At 53.1% G+C, this 19,257-nt stretch overlaps 7 protein-coding genes across 7 annotated transcripts; 5 read left to right on the top strand and 2 right to left on the bottom strand.

The window, feature by feature from the left end:
• Nucleotides 1–620: 620 nt before the first annotated feature.
• AYO20_10282 (hypothetical protein) lies at nt 621–2,429 on the top strand (the record flags this gene model as incomplete). The annotated part of the gene is made up of 5 exons (XM_022648540.1): nt 621–767; nt 821–877; nt 941–1,034; nt 1,096–1,233; nt 1,288–2,429. 5 exons carry the CDS (start codon nt 621–623, stop codon nt 2,427–2,429), a joined length of 1,578 nt encoding a protein of 525 aa, XP_022495494.1.
• A 3,040-nt stretch (nt 2,430–5,469) lies between these two features.
• On the top strand, nt 5,470–6,191 carry AYO20_10281 (hypothetical protein; the record flags this gene model as incomplete). The annotated part of the gene is made up of 2 exons (XM_022648539.1): nt 5,470–5,903; nt 5,957–6,191. 2 exons carry the CDS (start codon nt 5,470–5,472, stop codon nt 6,189–6,191), a joined length of 669 nt encoding a protein of 222 aa, XP_022495493.1.
• Nucleotides 6,192–7,428: 1,237 nt separating this feature from the next.
• AYO20_10280 (hypothetical protein) lies at nt 7,429–9,584 on the top strand (the record flags this gene model as incomplete). Its single annotated transcript, XM_022648538.1, has 2 exons — nt 7,429–9,082; nt 9,145–9,584. The coding sequence occupies 2 exons, from the start codon at nt 7,429–7,431 to the stop codon at nt 9,582–9,584; spliced, it is 2,094 nt and encodes a 697-aa protein (XP_022495492.1).
• An 804-nt stretch (nt 9,585–10,388) lies between these two features.
• Nucleotides 10,389–12,287, top strand: AYO20_10279 (hypothetical protein; the record flags this gene model as incomplete). Its single annotated transcript, XM_022648537.1, has 1 exon — nt 10,389–12,287. The coding sequence occupies one exon, from the start codon at nt 10,389–10,391 to the stop codon at nt 12,285–12,287; it is 1,899 nt and encodes a 632-aa protein (XP_022495491.1).
• Nucleotides 12,288–12,459: 172 nt separating this feature from the next.
• Nucleotides 12,460–14,905, bottom strand: AYO20_10278 (hypothetical protein; the record flags this gene model as incomplete). The annotated part of the gene is made up of 2 exons (XM_022648536.1): nt 12,460–14,704; nt 14,760–14,905. 2 exons carry the CDS (start codon nt 14,903–14,905, stop codon nt 12,460–12,462), a joined length of 2,391 nt encoding a protein of 796 aa, XP_022495490.1.
• A 353-nt stretch (nt 14,906–15,258) lies between these two features.
• Nucleotides 15,259–17,052, top strand: AYO20_10277 (hypothetical protein; the record flags this gene model as incomplete). Its single annotated transcript, XM_022648535.1, has 1 exon — nt 15,259–17,052. One exon carries the CDS (start codon nt 15,259–15,261, stop codon nt 17,050–17,052), a length of 1,794 nt encoding a protein of 597 aa, XP_022495489.1.
• A 780-nt stretch (nt 17,053–17,832) lies between these two features.
• AYO20_10276 (hypothetical protein) lies at nt 17,833–18,836 on the bottom strand (the record flags this gene model as incomplete). The annotated part of the gene is made up of 3 exons (XM_022648534.1): nt 17,833–18,256; nt 18,312–18,660; nt 18,728–18,836. The coding sequence occupies 3 exons, from the start codon at nt 18,834–18,836 to the stop codon at nt 17,833–17,835; spliced, it is 882 nt and encodes a 293-aa protein (XP_022495488.1).
• Nucleotides 18,837–19,257: the final 421 nt, after the last annotated feature.

Genomic DNA, 19,257 nt, shown 5'->3' with positions numbered 1-19,257 from the left:
GGCGCACACAAAAGCAGGGAGACAAGGCAGATGACCTGAAGTCAGGTCAGCCCTGATCAAACAACATGTCCAATCAGTCTTTGTTTCAAATTGTCCTTCAAGGTGGTGCTTGGACCCAGGACATATCAGCATCGCCCACAGACCTCTGGCTCAATAGCCAGAGCGCGGGAGCTGCAACTGACGTACAGATGCTCTTCATCTTGGATTTAGTTGTGGAGGAGAAAGAAAAAACAAGAAGAGAAAATGACAAAGTCGGGAATTTAGTCTTGGCCTCGCTTGACCTTCCGGCAAGGGAAGTTCGGACATTCGGCAAAACCTCCGCATTGGTTGGACTTCATTCCTTGATGGTTGCGCCACTTCGATGGAACGACCAATCTATATATCATCACCCAGAGCACCCCCTCCTCTTTACATCTGAGGTGCAGCCTCTATCAGGGATTCAAATCGAGGGTAGTTGTCATCTTTCAAGAGCTGGCACTAGCCAGTACAGAGGACATCTGAATCTGTCGTCGATTCTGACTCCCTGTGAGGCTTGATCGAGATATATTCTGTGACTCCGCATTTTAGTTTTTTCCGCCATTGTCGCTTGGCAGTGCCATTACTACCTTGCCTGTATAAACATGGCCCGTTCAATACTTGCAAAGAGGCTTTGGTCCTCACAGTCCTTGGCCTTCAAACCATCGATATGTCTCTCATGCAGGGTAACTATCAGAGGGCTGTCGTCTTCTCGAACACAGGGTTCGGCCCAGACTGAGGCCCAAAACAAGGTAGCATCTCCAAAGCGAATGCAAGACACTCAACATACTGACACAGCCCGCAGTTACTGGGTGAGCATCTCAAACAAGCAGATCCCGAGATCTATGAGATCTTGCAGCACGTAAGAAACCCCGATACCAACTTCTACCTCCTGGCTCTAACCCGTCTTTTTTGTCTGTTGTAGGAGATACGTCGGCAGAGACATTTTATCAATCTCATCCCTTCCGAAAACTTCACCTCTCAGGCTGTGCTGGATGCCTTGGGCAGTGTCATGCAGAGTGAGTCACCGTGGCACCGCATCCAATCCGTGAACAACCGATTTACTGACCCTCGAATCAGACAAGTACTCAGAGGGATACCCGGGCGCACGGTACTACGGAGGCAACGAACATATCGACGAGTCCGAGAGACTATGTCAGAAGCGCGCTCTGGAGACATATCGCCTGAATCCAGAAGAATGGGGGGTCAATGTCCAACGTAAGAGGCCACATGTTATTGAACTCCAGTGATATCTCAAGCTGACCGACTCAGCCTTGTCTGGTTCTCCCGCTAACCTCTACGCCTACTCCGCCCTCCTCAACACACACGACCGTATCATGGGTCTCGATCTCCCCCATGGAGGCCATCTGTCCCACGGTTACCAAACTCCCACCAAGAAGATATCCATGATCTCCAAGTACTTCGAGACCTTCCCATATCGCCTGGACGAGTCAACGGGATTGATTGACTACGACAAGATGCTCGAGTATGCTCTTCTGTACCGACCCAAAATCATCATCGCCGGAACCTCTGCGTACAGCCGGTTGATTGACTACAACCGCATGCGCGAGATTGCCGACGAAGTGGGTGCTTACCTGTTGTCCGACATGGCTCACATATCCGGCCTGGTCGCCGCGGATGTGATTCCAAGCCCCTTCCAATACTCGGACGTGGTGACAACCACAACGCACAAATCGCTTCGTGGTCCTCGAGGTGCCATGATCTTCTACCGCAAGGGCGTGCGCCGAACAACCAAGAAGGGCGAGAAGGAGCTGTACGACCTGGAAGGTCCCATCAACGCGTCCGTCTTTCCCGGCCACCAAGGCGGTCCGCATAACCACACCATCACCGCCCTCGCCGTTGCCCTCAAGCAGGCTCAAACGAAAGAATTCAAGGAGTACCAGAAGACCGTGCTGTCGAATGCCAAGGCCCTTGCAGAACGACTCGGCAATTCCGCCTACACAGGTGGTCTGGGCTACAACATCGTCAGTGGCGGGACCGACAACCACTTAGTCCTGGTCGATCTGAAATCCAAGGGCATCGACGGTGCTCGCGTAGAGCGCGTGCTCGAGCTGTGCGGCGTGGCCGCGAACAAGAACACGGTTCCCGGGGACAAGTCTGCCCTGAGGCCTGGGGGTCTAAGAATGGGCTCGCCTGCAATGACCACACGGGGTTTCCAGCCAAGCGACTTCACGCGCGTGGCGGAGATAGTTGATCGTGCAGTGTCCATTTCTATCAAGGTGGATAAGAGCGCCCGATCGGATGCAGAAGCGAAGGGCAAGAAGAATCCCGGAGCAGTCAAGAGTTTCTTGGATTATCTCAAGGACGGGACGGAAGTCGCCGAGATTCTTACGCTGAGGAAGGAAGTGGAAGATTGGGTTGGTACATTTGCAGAGCCGTGGGTGAAGGGATAAGGACGCGACGACTAATTGAGTGGGAAACTCTGCAGACCACGACACTTCGCACGATGGTGACGTCGACAAAGTGACTGTCTCCAGAACAACCGCGCTGCTCAGCTGCTGTGTTGTCGAGAAAGGTGGTCAGGCTTTTTAAACGCGAGGGAAAATGGGCAATAAAAACATGTATTTAAAAGGATGGGTTGAGTGGATGCCTTTTCAGCGCATCTATATACTCCGATCTCAATAATGGCGATCTTCTGCGTCTAACAGTGAATGGACGAGTAGGAGATAGTGTAATTCGCAACCTGGTGAAAGTCAATCGATGTCAACAAGACATTATGGTTCAACTGCCGCGGAAATTGCCAATACAAGGACGAGGATCGACTTGAACGAACTCTGCACATGATTGTCAATGATTTTCGATGATAAAGTGTCGCGAAGTAATTGTGATGAGGTACTCGTAGAGAGCCTTCAATAAGTTGTCTGATCAGAAAAAATCCAGGGAGGTTGTCAGGGGGCAACTCGGCCATTATTCATCAGGAGAAAGCCATAGTCACGTGTCAGGGGTTCAGTCTCGCCCTGTCGTTTCGAGAAAGACCGGACTTGGTGGGAAATGTTTCACCGATCGCCCAAGTTGTTAGTAGGCGCTTCTTTTCATCTCGCATCCCTGGTATGTCTCAGAATCAGAATATCCACCATTGACCATGATACTCGCCGTTTTCACTGGCTGAGGCCAAGCGACAGGGAGGCGGACGAGTGCTGCGTGCCTGTTTGATCGTCGGTGTCGTGGCGATTCACCATGGGGACTCAAGGATGGGTTTTCAGCAGTGCTGTGCTTGTGTGTATATCCGTACAATGAGACGATCACTTCTGTCTCGACGCTGCTCTTGACATAAGCCTTTCAGCTCTCCGAACACGACCGAAGTCCTCTTTGGTATGTTTGTTGTGGGCATGTGGCTGTGGTGGGGATGAAAAAGATCACGGTTGGTGGCCAGAAATGGAATGGGCTCCGTGGAGCTGCTTGCTCCATCACGTTGAGCGGCTGTTACTTAGCTGCTCCGTACATTGGAACCAAGGCGTCGGGGTTGCTGGAAAGAGTAATCGTGTTTCTGAGGACTCATAACTTAAGTCGAGGTATGTACTTGTACGTAGCTCCGGCTCCACCATTGCACAAATGCATGATCGCGTGCTATTTGCAGGGACCTCGTGGGTTATATTAACATGGGCTCAAATAGGCATGCTATTGAAATTGTGTCTTTATCGATATCACGGCGTTCTCCAATGGGTCAGCATGAATATCTCAATTGCGGAGTCGTTGTCAGAAAGTTCTCACGAAGACGAGTATATGGACAGAGCCGGAGGCTCTAGATGACGGGATCTGAGGGATTCGAGATCTGATCCTTCAGCTGCACAGTAACCCTAACTGCAAGTCATGCTTCTCAGACCCAGATTCGCAGGACCAGGCGAAGCCCAGGGTGGCAATCGCCGGGGGTTTGTATTGTACTCGTACGATAATCATTCGTTGTGTGCATGTGCGTTTTCTGCATTCCAATCAAAATGTGATGCAACGGTGTAGACACTCGAGAAAGACTTGACATGGGTGACGAAGGGGGAAAAACGGTGAATTGGGTTGAGGATGAAGCACTGGAAGCGAAAGTCGATGAAGCCAGCGCAGGGAGGCGGCAACGGCCGAGCTGTCTGATTGGCTGCACCCCTGACCCAATCTTGGCTCTTCATTTCCGAAACTGCACCAGATCAGCGCCAACAGAGCCACTTCCAACTCTGCGCCCTACTCCTCAACTGGGGTGACTTTCACAGTGCGTCAAAAACCTCCGAGCACATCATTTCAAGCTCAATTTCATATTTGTTTACCTCGTACTACTGGCTCTGCTACGCTCCTCTGGGGTGCGGGTGGCAAGCAGGATGTCACGGACGTTGCAACCGCGGACGGTGAACTAAACCAGGCACTAAGCGAACCAGCAATCAAAGAGTTCACGGAATGCGGCGGCTCGGATCTACCTCCTGCGCTACTCGAACGAATAGACCTCGATGTTATGGCCCAGTTGGGCTGCTGGATCAACGATGCGATCTCAGGTGTAAACAATATTGACAAGGACTGGAATCGACACTCACACACCGCGGACCACCGTAGGTGAAAGTATCTCGGTTGGGACAGAGGCGAGAAATTACGCGAAACCAGCTGCTTTCCGAGTTGGTTTCCCAATGAACCCTGGCTGGTAAACAGGCACACAAGAGACAACAGAGGCGAATTAGTCGTGTGATGATGTCGGTCACTGGACCAGTCGGATCTACCAGTACCCAATTCCCAATTACAATCTCTACAAATCGAAGTCAGACGTGTCACCAGCCCTCATGTCCTGTCAGTGTCAGAATGGGATTTGTTGTCGGACAAACAACATCGAGAAGGAACAATATGGTAGGGGCCAGGGAATACTCGTACGTACGACTGTGTGCCTCTACCCAACAGGCAAACTTGTTATGGTGGGTGCCCGCCCACGAGACAATGTCCAAGCTGAGTGGAGGAGGTTGCCACTTTTCGCCGCCACAATCTCGGCTGAAGTTGGATTGGAGCCAATGGCGCAGACAAAAGTCTTGATGAGGCTGATCTAAAAACGCCATGTGGACTCCGCTATACAACCACCACCGAGCCAAAACAGACAAGACCAAACAGACCCGCCGCTACCCCTGATGTCCGCGAGCATGCTATCTTCCACCCACCCTCAATCCACTCCGTCGTCGTCGTCCACTCAGTTACCACCGGGGTCAACATCAACGCTAAAATGATACCTTAATTTCCCTTTTGTTAGGTGTCATGGGCCTCCCGCGCCCATATATGAAAGAACCTTCTTCGCACTCACAACTTCTTTTTCCTTCCTCCATCCTACGATCAAAACTCCAACTTACAGTCGCTCGTTCAGCAGCTCGAAAGCCGGTCTTTGTGCCACCCACACTCGTTTCCAACGAACCCCCCAAATTCCAACCCCCCAAATTTCAATACCTAGTTTTCTAATCCAGAAACTACCACTCCGTCAAAATGAAGGTCACCGCATCCATCATTGCTGTTGCAGCTCTCGCTTCCAGCGCCTCTGCTGGTGTTGCCAGCTCCTGGGCCGACTGGTCGAGCACAACCACCACGACCACGACCACTACCACCACGGTCCCTGTCGCTGCCGAAACCACCCACACGTGGGCTGACTGGACTTCCACCACCACCACAACCACCACCACGACCAAGGTTCCCGTTGCGCCTGAGAGCACCCACACCTGGGGCGACTGGACCACCAGCTCTGCTCCTGTTTCCTATACCACGACCGTTGTAGGTGCCATCACGACCTACTGCCCATATGCTACCAAATTCACGCACGCTGGCAAGACCTACGAAGTCACATCTGCCACGACCCTTACTATCACTGACTGCCCGTGCACCATTTCTGTTCCTGTCTACACCACGACCTCCACCTCCTGCAGGTAAAGATTGAAACCTAAGCTGACTTTTCAAATTTCCAGGCTGATACAAGCAGTTCCGTCGCCGCCGAGTCCACCGGCACCTGGGGTGACTGGTCCTCGGTCCCGGTTGAGGTCAGCACCTCGACCCCCGTTGCCCCGGCCAGCACCACCAGCGCCGCTTGGTCCAGCTATGCGCCATCCAGCGTCGCCCCCGCTGTTGCCACCTACACTGGTGCTGCCAACGCCCTCGTTGCCAACGTTGGCGCTGGTCTTGCTGGTGTTGGCGCCATTGCCGCTTTCCTCCTGTAAGCGGGGAAAGCATCTCGGGTCTTGACTCGCGATCGTTGACGGGCTTCCTACGCGTTCGACTCGGAAGAAGCCAGTCAGTTCTGCAGTCATGACTTTGCGTTTTAACTTCTTAGCGCTGAGACTCAGGCAAGGAACAGCGGCTAGCCTGCTCGACTGCAGCGTATGCGCGTCACGGCATGAACATTGAGCGGTCACGACAAGTTTGGGCAAATGCGTGTATACCAGCAGCGGGCGCCTGGGACATAGAGTTTTGTTGGCTAGTCGTTGGAGTGGTGTGATGGACAACTTGTACAGTTAGAAGGTACAATGAGATATCGCACCCCTCACCCTGGGTGCTGGTCATTTAATGAATGGAAGTTTTCTGGATAGCGTGTTTCTTGTTTTGGGCCTTGTTGATTTACAGAGCAGCAGGACGATCCCTGCATGGTGTACTCTTCGTGCAGTTAGCCAGCAATACAAACAAGGAAAAGTTACCAACAGAACACGTGGAAACAAACGGACAAGTCTATTGATGCTCTTAGCGTGTCCAAATGCCGAAGTCGCTTGGGGGGACGATATAGGAAGCCGATACTCGGTGCTTGTACCTCGTAGAGATGTGAGACAGCACCAGACAGCTCTCCCTCCTTGAGCGTCTCTCGGGTTTGTCTCGGGGGCTGATCAATTGCCTTTCCACCATTTGACTCCCAACCACTTCCATTTGACCATCCTGGGCGGTCTGCAATTCCGCGAGCCTCTTGGTCCCTGTAGCGCGTCTCTCCAGCATGCAACCCACCCCCCGCAAAGTCGGCGACGATCGAATGATGTCTGTTCCCCCAACCCAAGTCCGACTCCGCTGGACCGATCCCCTTCGCCCCGTCGTTCCAAGCGACCAGAATTCTTTCTGATGGAATGCTTCCGGAGCTGGCTCGGTCATTTCCATCTTGTGCTGCAGAAGAGCTACAGTTGATACCAGCCCGTTGAGAGCAAAACCTCAACTGGATCGCGGTGAGAATACCAGGCAAACCCGAGCCTCGCTTGGTGCTTTCGATCAGTCGTCCATGCTTTGTCCATAGACAGACTTATATGTTTCTACGGCCTCGCGCTCTGTCTTGATCATTCTCTAGCCTCGAGGCTCCTTGCCGTCCGAATCCCAACCCTGCTCTGTCCTGCGTCTGACCTGTACAACATCTGCGCCTTCTCATTGTAATCATTGCCAACTTGGAGAGAGTGAAGTGTTCTACACTTCGTCCTGCACATCATGTCCCCAAATAACACGGTCCAAGATGCGGTACAGAATGCTTCATTATCCGACCCAGAAGGGTTCTGGGACAGGCATGCTAAAGAGTTACACTGGCATAAACCATACAGCGCGGTCCTGCGCAGGCAACCCAAGAACCTGAAGGAGGGAATCACGCATCCACACTGGTCATGGTTCCCTGACGGAGAGATCAGCACCACGTACAATTGCATAGACCGCCATGTCAAGGCTGGCAATGGCGACAAGATTGCCATGATCTGGGACAGTCCCGTGAGTGGGTCGAAAGAGAAGTACACATACAGTCAGATGTTGGACGAGGTGGAGATTCTCGCAGGTGTTCTCCGAGAAGAAGGGGTCAAGAAGGGAGATGTCGTGCTGGTCTACATGCCGATGATACCAGCCGCCATCTTTGGCATGCTCGCCGCCGTTCGCCTGGGTGCCATGCATGCAGTCGTCTTTGGAGGGTTTGCCGCTACCAGTCTGGCGCAGAGGATCGAAGCTGCCCAACCCAAGGTCATTTTGACAGCCAGCTGTGCCATCGAAGGGACCAAGGGCCCTCTGGAATACAGGCCATTCGTCGAAAGCGCGATTGAGCAAAGCAGTTGGAAGCCGAGCAAAACCATCATCTGGCAGCGAGACATCAGGAGATGGGATCCTGTGAGAAAAGATGAGGGGCAGAGAAACTGGCAACGTCTCGTCAAGAGTGCCCGAAATAGAGGCATCAGAGCCGAGGCGGTCCCCGTCAAGAGCACAGACGGATTGTACATTATTTATACCAGTGGCACCACCGGTTTGCCCAAGGGCGTTCTCCGCGAAGCAGGCGGACATGCAGTGGGCCTCAATCTCAGCATCAAATACCTCTTCGACGTCAAGGGCCCTGGCGACGTCATCTTCACCGGCAGTGATATCGGGTGGGTGGTGGGACATTCGTACATTGTCTATGCACCTCTCCTGGCGGGGGCAACCACCGTTCTCTACGAAGGCAAGCCCATTGGGACGCCCGATGCAGGCGCATTTTGGCGCATGATTGACGAGCACAAGGTTACAGCACTGTTCACAGCTCCGACTGCACTCAGGGCTATCCGGAAAGAGGATCCTGAAGACAAATTCTTCAAAGAACTTGGCGAGAAGGGCCGGCTGAGGCACTGGCGGGCACTGTTCCTTGCCGGAGAGAGATCCGAACCGGCCATCATCACACATTATCAAGAGTTGCTAAGCAGATACGCTGCTCCAGACGCGAGGGTGATTGATCACTGGTGGTCCAGCGAAAGCGGCAGTCCCATGACCGGCTTGGCCTTGCGCCCGGCCATTGGATTTGATCATCACAGTCGCGAAGAGCACAAGGCATTGGCCATCAAGCCCGGCAGTGCCGGTAAGCCGATGCCCGGATTCGACGTGCGCATAGTCGACGACGAGGGAAATGAAGTCGAACAAGGCAAGATGGGAAATATTGTGCTCGCAATGCCTTTGGCTCCTACCGGATTCACCACGCTATTCAATGATGATGAAAGGTTTTACAAGGGCTACTTGAGACGATTTAATGCGAAGTGGGTGGACACTGGAGATGCTGGGATGATTGACCAGGATGGATATTTGCACGTCATGTCGAGAAGTGACGATATCATCAATGTGGCCGCCCATCGGTTCAGTACTGGTACAGTCTCGCACCCTGTCAATATGATGGAAACTGAATGCTGACCCGTTTTTGATGAACAGGTGCTATCGAACAAGCCATCACATCGCACCCTGGTGTTGCCGAAGCATGCGTTGTCGGCGTCCCCGATGCTATGAAGGGACACTTGCCGTTTGCCTTTGTCATTCCTTCTGCCGCCACTCCCTCCGACCTGCCCGCGACGCCTTCCAAGGAGTTTTTCACCGGCATCAACAATCTCGTACGAAACCAGATCGGCGCCATTGCCTCATTGGGTGGTATCGTCCAAGGCAAAGGGATGATTCCCAAGACACGGAGCGGAAAGACTCTACGGCGTGTCTTGAGAGAACTGGTGGAGAATGCCGTCGAGGGGAAATATGACAAGGAAGTCAATGTTCCTGCGACAGTGGAGGACAAGGAGGTTGTTGAGGTGGCGAGGCAAAAGGTCAAGGAGTGGTTTGAGGAGCGGAAGAAGCAACAAGGAACGACCAAAGCCAAGTTGTAGGTTTCACGAACTGGACTGCTCTGTTGGGAAGCGAGTGCACATATTCCATTTTGCGGGTTCTTTTTCTGGACATCTGGGTATCTATTTGACCTGCTCTCAAAGGCCTACATAGGTTGATGTAACATGCGCCTCGAGGTGTATTATGTATCAGTCAAGCTCGTCGGCGGTGTCCCATATGTTATACCCATAACCCTACCTACAGTCGCGAGAAGAGGACAGGTAGTTTCCGGGACATCTAGCTTAGTATTCCATATTGAAAGGGAGGTTGAAGAAGGCCCTCTATTTGTGGAGCACGAGGTTAGACTCTAATTCGCCCGCCAAACCAGCCTATCAACGCCCGCACAATAAAAGAAAGGTATATATATAACATGCCACAAATTCTGTCATTAAAGCCCTGGTGGCACAATTGGTCAGCGCGGTAGGTCCTGCCGTTGTCTTTGGGGTTTGACTATGGTTCTAATTATGATTTAGTGAGACTTTTAAAGCTACATCTGAAGCTATGACTATCTCAAGGTTGAGAGTTCGAGCCTCTCCCAGGGCGTTTTCAGCAACGTTCTTTCTTCGGATTTTTTGTTTTATTTTTGATCCTCCTCACTTCTACTTTTGCCTAGGATGCTAAAGTCTGGGGTTTTGGGTTATTTTTGCAATAGTTGACTTGATTATGTGACTCGTGGTAATTCCATCTCTCCTCTTCTGAATAGTGACTACCTTACCTGCTCTTTTCGGCCTCTACACTTCAGCATATCGCCCAGACTTGACTTAAAGCATGGGATTTGACCCTAAAACAGAGCCGTCGCTCGGATAATGGCTTCAGATACGCTGCAAGATGCTCACCAGGAATGGAAAACTGTGCCAGAATATTCACAGTCTTGTAGCCTTTCGACTGACCGATTTCAACAAGTCACAGATCTGCTGTTGGAAAACCCCAATCTGAACTCAACTCACCTCTTCCGGGCCGACATCTTGTACGACAGTGCACACCGGCTGAAGACAGTTTTGGAAAAGGAGAGATTCTGTCAGCACCCTGGGAGAGGACCGAGCGATGAAGACGAAGAACGGGCCGCAGACGAAGATGATCCTGAACGCACATCTTCAGCACCAGTCTTCGAGGGGGCAACACTGCAACGAAAGGTCCTGAGGAAACTCATCCCTCGAAAGCCCCAGCTGGATCGTCCACTTGACCAGTGGTGCTATATCTACAGCCTCGACCAGCGAACAGGGGAGGAGAGTTCGGGGTGCATTGTCGTTTACGATCCGCAAGTAGATGCTGAGGCGGACATGCCATGGTATCATCCACCGGTCAAGTCTCTGGCATATTTCCACAAAGAAAAGGGGACTCAGACGACGCTGTCTGTTCATTTCCTTCCTTTCCCAACCACTCCTGACCCATTGCCACCCCGAACACATCGAACGTTCGTCTCACTGCTCCAGACGTTCCTCAGACTCGCGAAGAATCCTACGGCAGAACGAGCCATCACTGAAAGCGGCCAGAGAATGCCAGATGGGAAAGACTCGACAGGCTTGTCTCTCGCTCCATCGGCCCTCAAAGATACGATCCTTCCCCAGCACATCGTGCAAGACACATACACACGCCTGAAAGAGCAGTATGCTGGAGATCTCATTTCACAATGGGCGGAACAGACAGAACCGTCGAAGCACGTATTCGAAGACCTCGCCATTGCCGCCTTTGTCATTGAGCTCTGGAAGCAAATGTACCCGCAAGCACACACATTCCCGGGGTTTGTCGACATTGCATGCGGAAACGGTGTTCTGACGTACGTGCTCGTCAAGGAGGGATACCAGGGCCGTGGCTTTGATGCTCGAAGACGGAAGACGTGGGACGTTCTCGAGATGGACAACTACCTCGACGAGATGCTGTGCATCCCACAGCCGTTCCTAGACCACCTCAACGCCGAAGACATCGACGGGTTTCAAGAAGCAGGCGGCAGGATTCACAACGGGGTCTTCGAAGCCGGCACCTTCATCATTTCCAACCACGCCGACGAGCTCACCCCCTGGACGCCTCTTCTCGCCACACTGTCGTCTCCAAACTCTCCGCTACCCTTCCTAGCCATTCCATGTTGCTCGCATGCCCTGAGTGGCGCCAAACACCGCTACACACCCAAGGATGCCACATTCGCATCATCGTCATCCGCTACTACCACGAGTGCTACCAGAAGTAACAACAACCACACCGAAGAGCAGCCTGCCAGCGGTGACCTCAAGGCCCTCCGAGCGGCCAAGGCCAAAGCAGCGAACCACACCGACGACACATCCATGTATGCGTGTTTGACGAAGAAACTCGTCTCGCTGGCCCGGGAGGTCGGCATCGACGTCGAGTTGACACTGATGCGGATTCCGAGCACGCGCAACATCGGAGTCGTCGGGAACAGGCGGGGAGCTTCCCCTACTACTGCCACTCGTTCATCTACCTCTGCTGGTGCGACGACTTACGCAGCTGCGGCGCATCCCGGAGTAGATGCGACGAGTGTGAACCACGTAGACCCCGCGGTGGCGGCCGACGCCAACGCGAGTCTCGTACAAAGGACGCTCCAGGCCCTGCTGCACCGCGAGTGTGCCGTCTCAGGAGGCATAGCAGCCGCCGCGACGTGTTGGGTCGACCGGGCGCGCAAACTCCAGACTGGGCAGGGAAGAGGCAAAGTCAACCACCGCGGGCGACAACCCTGTGCAACTGGAACGTGATCATGAGATAAATCAAGCGTTCGCAGTGGCGGCCATCATACACACATACAACAAGCAAGCAGTTGAGCCACACCCAGATGCTGCACGCCAGAACAAGTTCAGAGCCGCAAAACATCGGTCCTTGGACGATGAACGAGCATATCTCATCTGGATATACAAACTACCGCCGTGTCTAGAGACTACCGCTCCTCGAAAAACTCCTCGAGGCGACATGGCTGCCGTCTCCGTCTACGTACACTTCCTCCTCCTCTTCCTCCTCCTCGACATTAGGCAACGCCACATTAAACAGCCCCTCGGCCCATTCGGCAAAGGTATCGAGATCCCACACTGCATTCTCTGGGCTCTTTCCCTTGCGAGAGATGGGTGTTGCCGCCGTCGCTGCTGCGCCGTTGACCTTGCCATTTCGTGTGCCGGCCTTCCCAGCGGACTGAGTGGTGTATGCGTCGAAGAACACCTCGTAGATCTGCACGACCTGGTCCTCCACAGCAGCGACCAAGGTCTCTCTCGTGCGATGGTCGTCCAAGTACTGTTCCAGCTTGGCTCTCAGGATCGGAATCTCCTTCTCAATCCTCGTCCGAGTCTTCTCTACCGCCTCGGCCAGCACGCCCTCCCGCTCGGCCTTTTTAGGCCCCAACTTCTCCAAGTCCTTGGGCAGATCTTTGCACATGTCCGCAGCAAACCCTGCCGTGAACTCGTTGATGGCCGTCCTCAACTGGCCGTCAAGTTCGACTTTCGCATCCAGCATGTTTTCCACTACACGAGGCAGCAATCCGCCAGAGCTGAACAGTTTCATCCAACTTGAAGGGTTGAACAGGCCACCCCGTTCGCGGATTTCCCAGAATGTGGATGCCACGCCTGAAAAGTCAAAGCTCACGTCCGGGGTAACGTATTCGATGTCGAACGCCACTATCTGGGATTTCAAAAGTAAGAGGTGCTTCAGGAGGAAAAGCCTTCCATCGACAGGCGAGGACTTGGTAGATATGAGTTGGGACGCCGTCACGAGAGATAGGGTGGTCTGGTGTACAATTTGGTGCGCCAAGTCGTCAAACACGGACGAGTTTACCAGCCGGTAGATGCGGGACAGGAGGCGGAGAGATCTTGAGAGTGTGGGATAGCAGTGTTTCAGAGCAGACCGGCGCGACGAGGCAAGTGACCAGCTGAAGCTACCTTCTTCGCCAGAATCGTCGTCCAAGTCGTTGGTGGTGGGTGTTTTGGGCAAAGGCGTCAGAGCGTCCCGGGACGAGCGGCGCCCAGAAAGCATGACGGTGGCCGACACAGGCGGCGCGGAGGTGAGACGAGGGTAGTCCAGGTCTTCAGGTTTGGGTTTGAACATTTCAATTTCTTCACGGAGAATCGCCAGCGCGCGGAAAACAAGGCGGGTTTGTGCATCCTCCAGCGCCGGCTGGATGAGCGCAGAGAAGTCGAGCTGATTCAGATCTGTGGGCCCGTCTTCTTCCTCGTCGTGAAGATAGCGAGTTTGAAGCAGCGTGACCAGTGAGCAAAGCTTAGAGAGCTTGTTCTCATGAATGATCCGAGGTCGAAGATGATCGTACAGTGGTTCACAAATCGACTCGAGGAAATCGTAGAGCCCTCGATAGCCGTGGAACCACTCTGACCACAGCTCGAACTCGTCAAGACATATGCCCCGGATGTAGCCGATACTGGCCCGTGCAAATTGTACCAAGTCCTTGGAGCTGGGTATCTGAGCCGTCTCGGTGAGGCGCTTCTGGACGATGGGTAGAATCAATCTCCCTCGACAGGCAGCGAAGCTGGAGTGCAACTCGTTCATTAGGCTCTGGTATTCCCCTTCTGTGCCTGGATCTGCGTCCGCGGGCGGGTTGGCACGCTTCTGAATCTCCAGGCCGAGTTCCTTCATCTCGGCCGCTCCCACCCGGAATTTGGCATAGAGGAGCGCGGACATGGTGGTGTCGTTGAGCTGTTTCGCTGCAATGCGGCCGGCAACTTCAGTAGTCGTCTCCCGCACTGCCGCCATGAACGTGTTGCGCACCAGCGTCAATGCCCGGGTGAGCAACAGCCTGTAGCGTGACCGATAGGTTTCCGCTTCCTTATGTGACGGGTGCGTCTGCATGTAGTCTAGACATTCGTCCAGGGTGACCAGCATGTCTGAAAAGTCCTTGGTGCCAACGAAGCTACCAGCCTGCGGTGCATTGAGACGACGGGTGATTCGTTCGAGCGGCTCATAATAGCGCAGGTTCTCGGCGATTTGTTGCGCCACAACTTCACTTTTACGCTGCTCATCGAGGATAGAGGCAGACTGGGCCTGGAAGGACTGTGTTTGAGCGCTGACGGCCTTGAAGGAAGCAGAGATGGAAGAAAGCTCGTCGAGCGTGGCAGCGGTGGAGGCGAGGAGGGTCTCGAGGTGAGCGCTGGCAGCGTCAAGTTGGTCGAGATATTGCCTGTCCTGATGTTCAGCGAGAAAAACACGACATATAGTGGTTTCCGAAGACGCACTGGTAGTCATCGAGACTTGCGTCCAACAGGACGTCGTCTATATCTCCGGCTAACTTGAACAGCTCGAGTTCTGTTTCTGCGCTCTCGAGTTGTGCTAGAGTGGCATCATCCTCGGCGTTCGGGATTTCTCCTTCTTCCAAAGTCATGGCAGTGACCTAGGTTGGTGACGGACTGCTAATTCCTTAGACGAGTCTCATAAGACTGGCCATGCGGGAATGGTGTTGGCCTTTTCATTGCCTGTGGACCATGGTGTACAAACTGAATGGCCTGTTCGAGGTGAGGGCGGAGAATGATAGCACGAGGCTGAACAAAAATGGACCAATGATATTCCTTGGGATTTGGACGAGGCTGTGGTCAACGGTCAATGACGCACACCATTTCCGAATACGAGCCCTGCTACCATCTGGTTCATTCTGACTATCTACAAATCTACAGCAGAACAACTATATCTCGATCATGTGAGATATAGTGTACGCACAGCCGTCATCAAAGAACAGCCATGTCCTCGAGAACTCTGCCAGCTGCCGCCGCGCGCACCTTCACTCGACCACGGCGGGTCACGCTCTCTCAGTTGAAGTCTCGTGCTCCGTTCTCGAGGGCGGAACGCTTCTCCCAAAAGGCCACACGCAATGCCGCTACTCACCAAGCATGGAAGCGACCCTCCGCTGCTATCTTTGCAGCGGCAGCCACGGTGGCTCTAGTCTATACAACAACGACCCAGATGCACGCTGTGCAGGCAGAAGCTCCACCCCCCGAGACCCAGGAGGTCGTGATCGAAACATCCAAGAAGAGAAAGGGCGTTTCAAAGGAAGAGAATAGGGACCTCATCAGCTCCCAGCATCTCCAAGTCAAGAAGAGTTGGGAGAACCCTGGCGTGTATGCGTGGGGGTCGAATACCGGTCGAGTCGTGGCCCCAGATTCAGATGAAACATACATCAAGACACCGCGGAGATTGAGCTGGTTCGACGATGTCCTGCTTCGAGATCTGAAGATTGACCGTAATTTCGGCGCAGCCGTCCTGGAGAATGGAGATTTGGTACAATGGGGCATCGAATACTCGGAGGACATACGACAACCAACAGTTACACTGAAGGGGAAGAATCTGACCTCCATTGCGATATCAAGAGATCGTATCATCGGGCTGAGCAAGAACGGAACCGTATATTCTATACCAGTGTCCAAACTGGATCAGGAGCGCGGACACAAACAAACCGATAGTTCTTGGATCCCGTTCTGGAGTTCAACCCCGACGATCAGCTACAGGAAGCTCGAGCCCAAGAATCTGAGAGTTGGAGAGCGGGTCGTTGCCATCAGCGGTGGCCTTGAGCATGTTCTTTTGCTCACCAATTCAGGACGAGTCTTCTCTGCCGCCTCAGGAACCGAGGACTTTCCGAGTCGTGGACAGCTGGGCGTCCCAGGAGTGACATGGCTCACGCGTCCTGAAGGCCGCTACGACATGTGCCACGAACTGACCACACTCAAAGGCTTCGAGATCACTCAACTCGCTTCCGGAGATCACCACTCTCTTGTGCTCGACAAAGAGGGTCGCGTCTTTGCATTCGGTGATAACTCTTCCGGCCAACTTGGTTTCGACTTCAACCCGGAAGCTCCTTTCGTCGACACGCCTTCTCTCCTCCCCACTACTCGTCTGTACCAAGGTACGAACCAATCGTCCAAGGTCACTTCAATCGCGGCTGGTGGTTCCAACAGCTTCTTTACCATTGACGCTACGCGCATCGCAGGCCCGGAGGAAGACCCCAGCTCTATCTCAACTCTGGGCAAGATCACCGCCGACACATGGGCATGTGGCACGGGCATCAAGGGGACTTTGGGCAATGGAAAATGGACCCATATCCAAGGTACACCAACCCGTATTCCGTCCTTGTCGGGCCTCTTTGAGTATGATGAAAAGACCCGAAAGGTGGTTCCGATCCGAATGTCCCAGATTTCCGTTGGGAGCACCCATGCCTCAGCAGTGCTCGACAACGTAACCTACCTAGATGCTTCGGAGAAGTCTTCAGAGGACGACACCAACTGGGGCTCCGATGTGCTCTGGTGGGGAGGAAACGAATTCTATCAGCTGGGCACAGGCAAGAGGAACAATGTGCCGCTCCCGACGTATATCCGGCCGTTGGACATGGCTAGTGAGGCAGAGATGGGAAGAAAGGAGGAGCACAGATTGCATTTGACACCTATGCATGCTGTACAGCTGAAGACTAATGGGAGGAAAGTGAGAATGGAGCAGCGTGTGGTGTGCGGCAGGAATGTGACGGCTGTTTACTCGGCTGTGTGAGAGTTGCTACATCTCGCGATGTCTGTGTATATGTGTTGCATGGAGATGTTTCCAACGCCTTGCTGTGGTGTCCCACGAGGTGCTTCAACGGACATTGACGTCTCAATCCACCCAGTCCGACTCTCTCTCTCTCTCTCTCTCTCTCCCCTCTTCGGGTACTACGATGCCCCTTCACGAGAATGTCTTATATAGCTAGCCAATCTGTTTGGTTTGACACGCTTTTGGAACGACCGATCTGCAATCTGTTAGGACATTTGTTGGACATTCGGAATAAGGCGCTGTGGTGCGCGAAGCACCGTCGGCTAGTCTGACGCTTGAGAGAGAAGGCTGATGCTAGAAGGGCAGAACCGTGGTTTCCTATGATGCTCTCTTCGTTACCTCGTCTCCTCGTCTCCTCTGGCTTTATCGCGACGCACCGTCGAGAAAGGTTCGGATTGATGTCGTCGAACGCGCCATGCTGCCTGTGTAGACGACGAACGATGGGTTGAAGAGTGATTCGGGACAGATAAAGGACTTGTGGTCAATTATGATTCTTTCCAGCAATCAGCCACACTTGTCTCCGCTGTATGTACCACCAGGGCAAGCATATGTCCACGCCACCTTGTTTGAACCATCGTGTCTTTGACTCCGGTTCCAATAGAATGCCCTCAATCAGTCATACTCTTCATCTCATCTAATATGCATGCACGTCGATTCATCTTTCCGTGAATACGGCCCATCCCATACGCCAAACACCTTGCTGTCGGATTCGAAACCAGTGCACCTTGATTCCACGTGGCTCTAATGAACCATGACCTCCGGTTTGGCCTCTGTCACTTTACTTTCGCCATTCGCTTGTGCCGAAGTCGTGTTGGAGGCAGCAGTGGGTTTCTCATCGCCCTCACCCATCTCCGCATCTTCACCTTCTGCACCCTCCTCATCTTCTTCGTCGTCTTCGCTCTCACTGCTTTCCTCCTCAAGATCTTCACTTTCAGCCTCGCTGGCTTCTTCCTCCTCGTCTTTGACTTTGTGACTGTCTGTCATTTCTTGGTCCGCATTCGTCGTGTCTTCTCGAGCCATCTTTGCTTCGGTCTCTTCCAGTTCTTTCTCTAGAGCTGCTTGCAGCTCTGCTTCTTCTGCACCATAGTTGGCTCCATCGTCGTCAAGCGTGTCAGCTTCAGGCTGCTCGGGAGGATACTCGGCTGGAGCAGATTCTTCAGAGTCCCTGTTGGCAGATTTTAGTTAGGGTACGAACCTGCAGCCCGAGGGAGTTTACTTACCACTTGATCGCGAATCTGGTGACCCTGGGTTTTTCTGCAAGCACATTGCGGCGGATCTTTTCAATCACCGGCTTAGCAGGTGGATCGGCATTCAATATCTCGTCATCGTATTCGTTGTTGACGTAGTAACCGACGCGCACGAACTCTCTTCCATCATAGGAGCAGGTCAGGAGGATCACTGTCACGCCGAGGATTTCAGATGGTGGCAGGCGAGATAGGTTCGGAGGATCAGCTTCGAAGATAAATTTGTTGACTCCGATAGGAATGGGTCCCACAAGGAGAGAGTCAAGCTCTTGATCGTGTTCTGCGGACGTAGCAGAGCCGACATAGGTGAGTTTCCACTCTAGGTCTATGATATATAGATAGTCGTCAGTCAATCTGAAATGAAGAAAGGAGTTCTCCCAAGATGAGTTTACCTTCACGAAGTTGCTCAAGACATTCGAACGTAATTTCAAATTCATAGGGTGCGGTGAATGGCGCAGGATTGTTCAGGACTTTGACGCCCAACAGGGAAACCACCGACATGATTGCGACAAGCGCGACAGACGTGCTTTGGTGGGTGTGTCGAATTCAGCGCGCCCAATGATGTGCTGATGATGGTCTGGAATAGCACTTTGTAGAATGTTTGACTGCGTAATGGAGTTGTGGAAGAGTTGTTTGCGAGAACTGAATCCAAGAGCGCGAAAGTGCCATGGCCGCGTTAAAAGTCGCGTCGTCGGCTTTAAATTAAATGCAGCCTGCCCGCAATCAACTACAATGGCAGGTTAGCCGAACAATGTTAAGTTCTTCCGCCGAGGGTTTGCAAGTGACAAATTCCAACCACAAGGGCATGCGCCGTCAATCACTGTGTCACCGGCAGTAACAATCTAGGCTTTGCGTGAAGTGAAACGAATTCCATCAACGAAGGACCCTTTTTCGTTTCGTGACCGTCTCTGCCAACTATCCG

Source organism: Fonsecaea nubica (assembly GCF_001646965.1).
Source record: "Fonsecaea nubica strain CBS 269.64 chromosome Unknown Scaff107, whole genome shotgun sequence".
NCBI lineage: Eukaryota > Fungi > Ascomycota > Eurotiomycetes > Chaetothyriales > Herpotrichiellaceae > Fonsecaea > Fonsecaea nubica.
This window is presented reverse-complemented; position numbering and strand designations above follow the sequence as displayed.